At 45.3% G+C, this 11,276-nt stretch overlaps 1 protein-coding gene across 1 annotated transcript; it reads right to left on the bottom strand.

The window, feature by feature from the left end:
- Positions 1–6: 6 nt before the first annotated feature.
- On the bottom strand, positions 7–6,883 carry LOC118007376 (myeloid cell nuclear differentiation antigen-like). Its single transcript, XM_035000428.1, has 4 exons — positions 6,642–6,883; positions 2,222–2,506; positions 1,178–1,314; positions 7–697 (listed from the first exon to the last, which is right to left on the bottom strand). Exons 2-4 carry the CDS (start codon positions 2,484–2,486, stop codon positions 179–181), a joined length of 921 nt encoding a protein of 306 aa, XP_034856319.1. The 5' UTR covers positions 2,487–2,506; positions 6,642–6,883; the 3' UTR covers positions 7–178.
- Between the last annotated feature and the right edge of the window lie 4,393 nt (positions 6,884–11,276).

Raw genomic sequence — 11,276 nt, 5'->3', positions numbered from 1 at the left:
GAGGGTTCTCAGTGTGTCTGGGGCCCCGGTGCGGGTCCAGCTCACGTCGCGTCTGTGCAACACAGCGCTGTTAGTGGCTGCCAAGTCCCGATCCTACTTGGCTCGCAGAGGACAGTGCCTGGAACCACTAGCCACAGCATTTCTCTGACGGAAGAAAGGAGGGCAGGTGTGTTCACCTCTAGTCCCCTCTCTGACCGCGGCCTGGTCTGTCGGAGCAGCGGCCGAATCCCGCCAGGAGGGGAGACCACGCCGCGTGGCGGGCAGGGATGGGTGTCGGGGTCCCAGACGTGGAGGGGCGTGGAGCCAAGCCAATCCCCCCCGCAGGCCAGAGGCACCGGGGACGCGTCTGGCCCGGGGGTCCACACGGCGACCACCGTCGTCCTTGCTGTGGCTGCGGCTTCTCCTCGCGGGGCCACCTTACCCCAGCAAGGGAAGCCCTCTGCCCAAGCGCGCTGCGACGCCTGCCCCCGACGGCAGCGGCGGTCCCCGGGCGCGAGGGCACCCGGCAAGGATGACGCGGCAGCGGTACCTCGGGGAAGGCGGAGAAGAGCGGAGCCGACGACGCGGTCTGCGGCCGCGGAAGGGAGGCGAGAGCGGCGGCCGTGCTGGCTCCGGGCCGGCACACCGCCGGGGTCTGCGGCTGGATGCCCTTGTTCTTTTTTGTCGCAGCCGTTCCTGTGGCGGCGGTCTTTCTTTTCTGAAAGCAGTGGAGGTTCCCGTTAGCGGTGCTGAGCGCGAAGAGAAGCACCAGTCTCGCTCCTGGGCCGCACGCCCTCCCACCGGGACCGTGGGGGCCGGGACACTCCCGGGTGTCCCCGGCTGTCACCTGGAGACAGGCAGCGGGTGACAGCCCGCAGGGGAGGCGCTCCCGGACGCAGACGCCCCTCTGCTGGGGCCGCGCCGCGCTGGGACGGGGAGAGCTCCAGCCTCCTGAAAACCGGGGTGCGCGGGGGTGCGCGAGCCGCGCTGCCACCCGGCTGCGAACTGGTCTGTATGAAGGAGGCGATGTCATCACGTTTATGTCACCGAAACCTGTTCCACGTTTTTGCCTGGCACGAAGCAGAGGACCGAATGCCTCCATTTGGCAAATGTGCACGGACAGAATACTGACCAAGAAGCAAGTGCCTGGCGAGCTCCTTCCTGGGGCCCGAGGCCTCCTGTCCCTCCCCAGGCTTACCTGAGACGCAGTGGTCCCCTCCGCTCTCTCGCACAGCAGAGCGCTGCTTGTCGTGGGGGCACATGCCGAGGGGCCCACCCTTGCCTGCTGCAGCTTTTTCTTTGGAGTTTCTTCTGTTGTCTTCATTTTCTTTGCAACTGATACAAAAACAAGCAGGACACAATGAGCCCAGAGCTGAAGCCTTGTCAAAGCTGAGTCCTCTCAGCTCCCGCCGCCGATGCACCTACACTCGAGTCTGCCTGTCCTGCCTGAGCCAGCCTGGCCCCGAGGGGACCGACGGCCCCACCACAGGCCGGGACACTGCGTCCTGCTCCTCACTGGTTTCCGAACTCTCTCCGGGCAGTGAGCACATCCTCCCCATCCTCTGGACTCCTATGTGCTGCCATCCCACCCTTTCCCAGCCCTGTTCTCCCATCATCTCCTTAAAAAAAGTCCAAGGTTTTCATGATACTGACTGCTTGGTCATGTTCTTCAAAAGATCTATTAAAATAACAGAAACCAATGAAAGGAAATAGGATACAGATCGGTGAGGTGACAAAATGGCGACATTGGCCTTTGGGTGTTTTAAAATTTTGTTTCAACACGGTGATTTTACCCGGGGCAAGTTGTCCGCCTCTCTGAGAGGCAGGTTTTACGTTAAGCACGCTGTACCTTTGTTACCAGAAGGCAGATGATCATGTGGCAAATAGTGTTAGAATAGGCACATTCATTGGTTAAACGTAATTATTTTAAAATAAGTGATTATTTTGTGATTTTCTAACATTTCCAAAGCACTGGAAGCCTCAGGCTCTCATGGGCTCCTTCTATCTTTCATTCTTTGTCCTCACGCCTAATACAGCCTTCAGCATAGATCAATCAATCAGTCCCCTTCCCAGGAAAGGGGATGCCCAGGGCTGTCAGCTTGTTGGCCCCTGCATCCTGCGTGGTCACCGCTGCGGAGTCACGCACTGGCAAAGGGGTATGCCACCCCACCAAGTGCTCTTCTACTCAATTGGGGGAGGGGGGTCAGGGTGGAGCAGTCAGGTGTGGGATCTTCCTTATTACCTTTCATCTTCTCATTTCTAAGTTGCTTAACAATGTCCTTAAGTGGTGGCATGTCCTTGAATAGGTCTATTAGCTTGTCCACACAGGCAGCCCCTGGGAACTTCCTTTCCATCAGGTCAGCAATCTTGACCTTGTTATATTCTTCTTGCATGTTGGTAGTCAGTCCCAAATCATGGGCCAGTAGGGACTTAACTATGCTAAACTGGTAGTCGTTGATGAGCTCCAGTCCTTTCAGCAGAATAATTCTCTTGTACTCACTCCCCATCTCTCCAGGTATGGCTGAGCCTGCAAGAGAAAAATACCATAGTGTTATACCTTTCTCCAGAAGATTTAAAAGTCCGGCTGTGTCTATGTGAGTGAGTGGCCCATGTCACGGTGTTGTCCTTGAGTGTGTGTGACAAAGAGGAACTTAATTTCCAGGTGTGTCACTGTGGGTTGAGAACTGCTGTATTCGGGACTTCTAAGAAATTCTTTCCTTTTAATAATGATAGTTGAGTTGGGTTGGGGTGGGGGTGGTGGCAGGAGGTCTGGAAAGAGGTCTTGCTGTTGCCCTGTGTGGAGTGTGGGCTGCAGGGGGTCAGAGTCCCCACTCACTCGCTACCTCCTCCCATCCTGTGTTGGGGCTGAGGTCTCTCCCTGGATGTCCACCTGCTGGCTCTGGACTCTGTCACCTCTCACTCCCTGTGACTGTCCTCCCACCGTCGCCCTCCCTGCTGGGTACCTGCCCAGCACGCCTGACTCTTCCCTAGTCAGCCCTTCCCATGTCCTCTCTCCCTGGGGCTCGGGCCATGTTCTCCGTGTCCTCTGTGCCCTGGTCTACCTGCTCTCTCGTGCAGAACCATAGTGGCCCTGATTGGCCACAATTAAGAGTTGCTTGAATTTCCTCCTCCCGGCTAATTTCTCGACTTAGTTCTCTCTCCATAAGCCGTACTTCTAGCAGTCTCAAAATCCTTCGGTAGTTCCCTGTTTTCCTTAGGAAGTACTCCTGGATATTTAGCCCGGCTTTTAGGCCTTGAATAATGTCTCTTCCTGACTTCTCCCCTTTTCCATTTTTCATATTTAGGTTCCAGAAATATGCATTGCATCGTGCTATGTCAGGCTCTCTGCATGGAATGTACTTCCTTCCCCCCGCTTTTTTTGGAAAGGTAAATCTAGAGAATACATGGTCTTCATGAAACTAGTATAATGTAATTCTGCCAAATTATGTACATGTGCAGACGTGTTCAGCCCAAATCCAATCATATTCTTATGTTGGATATTTTTACATAGTATCCTAAACTCTGAATCTAATTCAGCTTATGAAAATCAGTATTTGTGAAAAATGTCACTTTTGTCATTTTTTTCCTCCCATATCTTCCCCCAGCACATGACTCAGTAAGCAGAAGACGATTGTTAATAGCTTAGACTATGGAATTCAGAAGACTTAGCTCCTAGAATATAATCATGTGACCACATACTTCAACGGGTACAACTCGAATGTAAGTGAGTGATTTGTAAGATGAGATTGAAAGCTGTCCCACAAGAAGACAGAATGGATTCAGAAATAGAAGACAGAAAATGCATGTGAGACCTCTCAGGCCACAGGCCAAAGTGTCCACACCCACATGCAGTTTGTTGTTAAAAGAACAAAATATAAAATGAAAAGGAGAAAATATTGAAAGAAATAATGAGATACACTTCCTGGAATTCAAATAACATGGATATCCTCAGAGGGATTGACCAAGAGTGTGCCAAATAGGAGAGCAAAGGAAAAACCCACATCAGGACATAATGTAGAGGAACTGAAAAATATCCAAAACAGCAAGAAAAATTTGACTTCCAGAGAAAAAGAGTAGATCACTTACAAAGTTTCAAAATCAGATTTTCAACAGCAAAACTGGCATGGAGTACCTTCGTATAGTATTTCACCCAAATTCCCTATCTGCACTACTGAAATCTCCCCAAATTGTGAAAACAAAAGTTATGTGGGTGTGTGTGATTGCGCATGTACGTGTGTGTATCAATCTGATGACAAATTTTGCTAGAAAAATATCTGATGTGAGACCTCAGGAGCCTGTGTAGAATTTTTTTTTTTTTTTTTTAATTCCACCTTAATGCAAGTTCTCACATGTCTTGCTGATAGGGTTTTGAGCAGCACTGTTGGGGCCTGGAGCTAAGGGCCAAGAAAGAATTCTTGAGACATCTTTGGTGCAAAAAGGTGGTTTTATTAAAGCACAGGGACAGGACCCTGGGCAGAAAGAGCTGCTGCCCTGGGGTTGTGAGGGGTGACCCATTATAGACTTTGGGGCTGTGGGAAGTAAAGATAAGGGAAGTTCGAAAAGGACTTTCATATGCTAAAGAAGATGCACAGGATACTGGAGGCCTAGCTATTGTCAAACTAAGGTTGTTTTTCCCTCTAGCAAAGCAATACCTATACTCTGCCTGCCTCAAGTATCTGTCCATGGGCTGCAAGCTATAAGCACATTTAATTGTATCTCATTGCCTTTTGTCTTTGTTTCCCACATTGCTACACGACCGTGAGTGCCTGTGAGCTGAGTCAGGACTCAGATCTTATTCAGTCATCTATATGATACACGAGATGTGGTGTGTGCATTAGACAGCCTTTCCTAAGTCACTCAAATTCTGAATTTCAAAACTTATGTGAACCCAAATGTTTCAGAGAGGCGTTGGCCAATATAAATTGAAGAAAAAATAATTTTGAAACCAGAATTTTGTATCTAGCTCAAATGGCATTGAAATGCAATGTACTACAGATGAATCTCTGGTATTGACCAACACAGTAAACAGATTTGCAACACAAAGACGCCAACGGAGCAGTGTTTTGGAAACAGTATTCCCCTGGAAAATAAAAGAGGACAGGAAAAAAAAGAAAAAAAAACAAAAAAAACAAAAACCACAACTGCTGACAAAAACGAAAGAGAGAACAAGACCTTGATTGACTCTTTCAATATTTTAAAAATAAATAAAGCCCCAACTGAAGAGAAACAAAACGGGAAGTAGATCAACATGGTGGGGTGGACAGGGAAGAAAGGATTTGTGCTTAATGAGCTACTTGCCTGTTAGGAGGGGTTGGAGATATAAATTTAAATTTATTGGCGAAGAAGAAGAAAGCACAGAATAAACACTATAGGTAATTGTTTTAAGTTAGTCAAAATACAGCACTTCACCTAATGTACATAAAAGGGATAAACCCACTAAAAGGCAACATTTCTAAAATGGATTTAAAAAAAAATCTACGTATGTATCATTGACAAAAAGTAACTCAAAGTTTTAAAAAAGATTGTTGCCGAAGTTGTACATGGAAACATTAAAGAGAGCAGACTATCTGTGTCATGTAGCGTTAAAAAGACTTTAAGACAAAGACTTTAATCAGAACTAGAGTTTCACTGCACAATGATTAAAGGTTTACCTTCCAGAAAGTTGCCAACAGTTTTAATTATGTATTTGCTTAATAGTAACAAATATATATTATTTATTATGAGCTTTTGTTATTCATACTATTATGAATAGTGTTATGTAGCATATTTCTCACTATATATTCATACATATATGTTAACAGTTGAGAGAACTACAAGGAAAAATGGACAAAATCATGATTACAGTTTGACTCTAGCATATGTTAGTTACTGAACAAAGCAAGAAAAGAAGCAGAAAATACTTAGAAAAGCTGACCAACACTGCTCAGCTTAAATAAAAAGCTTGATCTAACACTTAGGAAATTCTGAAACTAATATTTAAAATGCTACGTTTCTCTCAAATGGGCATGAAATGTTTGTGTACCAAGCTCTACAGAAAGACTAAAGCATTTTCCACACTGTGGCCACAGATTTGTCTCCAACCACCTCTTTTCTACAAACTCCACCACCGTTTGCCTCAGCCTCTGAGGAGCCCGGGGAGTGTGTCTGCCATGACCTGAAATGCCGGCCCGCCATTCGAGGCAGGGCGGACCCACAGCCCTTAGGGACACGCTAGGGCGCCATGTGTTTGAGTGAGTGTGCCCATGAACCTGAGAAACGCTCTGCTGTGTGTGGGTGTTCTCATGTTTTGTGAAATCGGGATAATACCATAGAATATAGTTTTATGTCCAGATGTGTTTTCTTACTTAGTATCATTGCGTAATACTTTTTTCATCCCAACATCCTGTCCCCTATCCCAGCTCCCACCACAGCCGGCAAGTTCCCCGGGCCCCCTCCAGGCTAGAAAGCCAAGGCCCGCTTCTGAATATCAACCATGCTGTGAACACCCACAGAATGAATTTTAAAGCTGGAATCGTCAAAGATACCTATCATCGTCCCATGTGGTGGAAGGATTAGGATGAAGGCACTGAGATTTTCCCTTTTCAGAATACAGTTGATACCGGCCCCACCCCCCATCAAGGAAGTACCCGCATCTCCTCTACAAAAATCCTGACCGGACTCACCTCACTGAAGATTCTCCCCAGTAGTCCAGATCTCGAGATCTTCTTCAGAAATGTAGCAATCAGTGTTTGCTTGGCTTGAGTAGGAAGACAAATCAGTAAAGCTCTCAGAAACTGAACTGCAGGAATACTGCAATCTCCTGAAATGCTAAGAAAATAATTTCTGAGGTTAGAAAATGGCAGTGGTGAGCATCACAGAGTAGCCAGCCCGGCTGCCTGCCTTGACCTCAGCCCCCAGAGGCGGAGATTACGAAACTTGTTCTGAGACTCCTCCCATCCAGGGCTCTAGCTCTGTGTTTCCCTAGTCAGAGGAGCTGAACAGCTTTCTCATACGCATCTTAGACACAATGAAGAATCAGAGCTAAATTATCACTTATTTTATTTTATTTTTACAAATGTTTGAAAGGAGTTACAACGTTAGAACTTTCTAAACAGCAGACTTCAGTGTGGGTTGGTAGATGCCAGAGCCCCTTAAGTGAGGCTCCCAGACCGTGAAGGAAGAGTGAGTCACCAACCCCAACTTCCTCCCTTTCTGTTCACATAGCAACCAAGGCAGGAGGAGATCTTGCGGGATTGTTCGTGGGTAAACACAAGTGACTAATAGGCTCATATCATTACAGCAATAACTCCTTCAAATTCTGGCAGAGCAGGAAGCTTCTAGAAGAGTTAAGGGCCCAATGAATACTTTGTCTACAATGTTTTTTCTGTATCTTACAACGGACACCATTTGGAGAACTGTAACCCTGAGACATCAAATAAATGGAGTCAATCAGCATCTAGTATGGTGGTAACCCACTGTCTGACTTGCAAGAAGGAAGGGGCCATGAAATGAAAAGGAGTCCCAAAGACCAGGGCATGTGAAGGGAGAAGAAAACTGAGTTAATTGGAACCGGGTTTGTGGAGGAGAGAGCTGCAGTCTGGGTTTGAAAACCTTTGAATATGCAGGAGTGAGTCAGGGAAAATCAACAAGGGTCTGGCAGGTGCCAAAAATACCAGCAGGTTGTCGTGACTCTTCATTACAGACTTTCGTGCTGCTTATGTGGATGCCTTGAGCTCTCTTAACATAAAGAGTTGAGGGACGTTAGGGAGGTCAGAGGGCCCCAAACTAGAGACCAGGAGGCAGAGGACAGAAATATCCATGATTCAGGATGTTTTCTTTTCCCTGTACTAGAAACTAACTTATGTGGGGTGATGCCCTCCGTTGTTTCTCCAGCAGAAAACACACAGGCTACTGGCCCAAACAAAGGGAAGTCAGAGCAATGCTGCTACATCTTTATGATGTAGTTTTAGAATGTTGGTGAGGTCCGGAGCCGAGGGCCAAGAAAGAATTCTTGGACGTCTTTGGTGTAAAAAGTTGATTTTATTAAATGACGAAGACAGGACCCATGGGCAAAAAGCGAGCGGCTGCAGTGGGGTTGTGAGGAGTGGCTGATTATATACTCAGGAGTTGGGGGAGGTAAGGAAAAAGGGAGGCGTCCAAAAGGACTTTGATATGCTAAAGACCCTTAGGTTACTGGAGGCCTGGCTATTGTCAAGCTAAGGTAGTTTTTCCGTCTAGCAAAGCATTAACATTAAGACAGTTGGGAGTTTCCTAGAGGAATGTTATCCTCTTCCTACCTCAAGTCCTTGTCTATAGGCTGCAGGTCAGAAAGAAATTTAACTTTGTTTACATTCCCTTCTGCCTGGGTTTCCCACATCACTCCTGGAAGGGGTGGTGATGTTAGGGCTGTAGGAAATTGAGTTATGGGTCTCTGAAACTTAGCCTATTGATAAGAAAGCTTTTTCCTTGTAAATCACTAAGACATTGGTAAACCCAGGGAGATTCCTGTCTTGCTAGACTGTGATTTCTGTTAGTTAACCGTTTGGTTTTTTTTCCGTCCCCTAGCTTTAGGGCAGCTGGGAGTGCCTGAGGAACGTCACACAGATCCAAGGCGGGGGGGCGGGGGGGGAGGGCGCGGGGGCTGGGGGAGCGCAGAGTGTCAGCTTGTGCTTCGTCCTCAGCTTGCCTTCTGCTCCCTCATCACATCTGTGCACTTAGAATTTTAAAAGCTGTACCAAAGAAATGAAAAACAAATATGCCTTTTCCCTGACTCTTAGTCAGTGGTCCAACAATCAGTGACTTGGGCTGTTCTAGAGATACACAGTGATATATCAGGCTCTCAACCCACTAAAAGATCAGTGTTCCAGAATTTGCAAGGCTTCATTGTTGTAATGATATCAGCCAACTGGGAAATGAAAGAACTCTTAATATTGGGAGGGTAGGGAGGGGAATGTCTGGAAAATGTGTGTGACCTCCTGACATCTCAAGTCCTATTCCCAAGTACTATTTGAAACGATCACTTAAAATCCTCAGTCAAGAGTCGCCACCAGCTTGATGCCTTTTGTAGGTCTTGCAGGTATGAGAGGTCTCCTAAGGGGAGGATCTAGGGCAGGTAGAAGGGCATCTACACTAAGAAATACCAGGTAGGTCCTTAACTTCCATATTAGACCTTCGGATCCAGATCAAGGTATAGAGCGTTTTGTAGTCTCTGAGAAGAAAATGGGAGGGACGGCAGGCTGGGTATCATCCAATCAAAACTCCCCACCTCTGGCACTTCAGGGCTGAACAAAACCTATTACTGAGTGAGCCTGAGCCAGCCAAATTGATTTACACATTTACCAAGGTATCAAGTTATCAGCCACCTGAATTAATATTTTATAAGAACCAACACTTCCTGTATTAATTTTCTTTATGTTTTTTGTCTATTTTACTGTTTGTCCATTTGCTGTTTACTCTTTTGTTTTGTCTGTTTACCTGTGTTTTACAATATACAAAATTAAATTTGTGTATCAACTTCTGTTTATAGCTTTGTTATTTCTATATACTATTTATTGTTTGCTTTGCTTTTTTTCTAATGTTGTAAGACATAAATGTATATCAATTATATTAGTACTGTGTTCTTTTAAATTAAAACACTTAAAGCAACATTTTTTTTTCCACTTAGCACTGCTTTTGCTTGGCTCCCTATGTTTTATGGGTGTGATTTTATTGTCCCCAATCATCTTTGGCATGTATTAAGTAATGGCTTATTTTAAAATGCGTTACATAATTTCAAGCAAGTTGAAAATGTTCTAGATATCATATTGTTGATTTCTAATTTAGTCCTGCTGTGGTCATGAAATATACTCTAAGATTTCAGAGGTGAGTTTTACTGAGACTCACTCTAAGTCCCTGCATATATCTTACTTTGGTGAGCATTCCATGTGCACTTGAACAGAGTATGTACTTGAGTTGTTTTTCTGGTGTTCTTTAAATGAAAATAAGATCATATTGGTTGAATGTAGGGTTGTAACTTTTCAGTCTCCTTTCTGGTGTTTTTCTTCTTGTTCTATCAATTACTGTGTCTGAGGTTTTAAATATCTGTGACTGTTGGTTTACCTTATGCTGCATTAATACTATTAGGCTTTGCTTTATAATTTGAAGCTTTAATTAAACACATTTTTTGAATTGCTATGAATTTCTGATAAATTGGCCAAGATATTTCCCAAGCTTCTCTTTTTGTCCTGTCTCTAACCAGCTTTCTCGGACTCATGTCAGAGCTTGGCTTAGGCTTTTTTAAGGTGGATTTGTGTAAATCCCAAGCTGTTTGACTAGTCCCACTTATTTGTCATGACTCACACTTGGACGCATGTCAGGGATCGGTTTGGGGCTTTGTTAGCGTGTGTTTTATAACAGTCCCTACTCTGGTCCTTGGGCCTTCTTCCCAGGATTCAGTCTTTCTGGTGTCAAGCTGGATGGGCAAGGGCTTATATCTCTACTTCAGCCATCTGCAATGTCCCCCAGCACTGTTTGTTCTCCTGTACCTCTACTGTTTTTCAGCTTTACTGAGACATAATTGACACATAACATTGTGTACCTTTAAGGCACTGTGTTGATTTGATACACTTACCTGTTGCAAAATGATTGACACTCGAGCCTTAGCTAATACCTCCTTCATATCACATAATTGCCATTCCGTTCTTGTGCTGAGAACATTCGAGGTCTGCTCTCAAGTATGTGATACATAATTGTTAATTGCAATCACGATGCTGTGTATTACATCCCCAGAACCCACTCACTTTATACCTGGCAGTTTGAATACTTTGACCAACATCTCCTCATTTCCCACACCCACCCAGCTCCTGGTAAACAACACTCTACTCTGTTTCAATGAGTTCAGCTTTTTTTTTTTTTTTTTGGATTCTACATATAAGTGAGATCATACAGTATTTGTCTTCCTCTGTCTGAATTATTTCACTTAGCGTGATGCCTTCTAGATCCATCTGTGTTGTAGCAAATAGCAAGATTTCCTTCTTTTTCATGCCTGATTAATATTCTTTTGTGTATATACACATTTTCTTTACCCATACATCAATCGATGGGCACATAGGCTGTTTCCATATCTTAGCTATTGTGAATAATGCTGCAATAAACATGGAGGTGCAGGACTATCTCTCTGATACCCTGATATCACCACCCAGAAGTTGGATTGCTGGATCATATAGTAGTTCCATTTTGAGTTTTTTGAGGAACCCCCATCCTGTTTTCCACAGTGGCTGCACCAATTTGCATTCCCACCAACAGTGCATGAGGGTTCTCTTTTTCTACATCTTCACCAG

The sequence above is a fragment of the Mirounga leonina genome, unplaced genomic scaffold (genome assembly GCF_011800145.1).
Source record: "Mirounga leonina isolate KUSES-001 unplaced genomic scaffold, KU_Mleo_1.0 Mir_119606, whole genome shotgun sequence".
In the NCBI taxonomy this organism is placed as follows: domain Eukaryota; kingdom Metazoa; phylum Chordata; class Mammalia; order Carnivora; family Phocidae; genus Mirounga; species Mirounga leonina.
This window is presented reverse-complemented; position numbering and strand designations above follow the sequence as displayed.

What these genes read in the sequence shown, in the direction of transcription:
- LOC118007376 (XM_035000428.1), bottom strand. Translation starts at nt 2,486, where the DNA reads ATGGGGAGTGAGTACAAGAGAATTATTCTGCTGAAAGGACTGGAGCTC. An exon ending in TAGAAATGAGAAGATGAAAG is followed by an intron (nt 1,315 to 2,221) that starts GTAATAAGGAAG and finishes TTTTTGTATCAG; the next exon opens with TTGCAAAGAAAATGAAGACA. An exon ending in AGGGGACCACTGCGTCTCAG is followed by an intron (nt 698 to 1,177) that starts GTAAGCCTGGGG and finishes CACTGCTTTCAG; the next exon opens with AAAAGAAAGACCGCCGCCAC.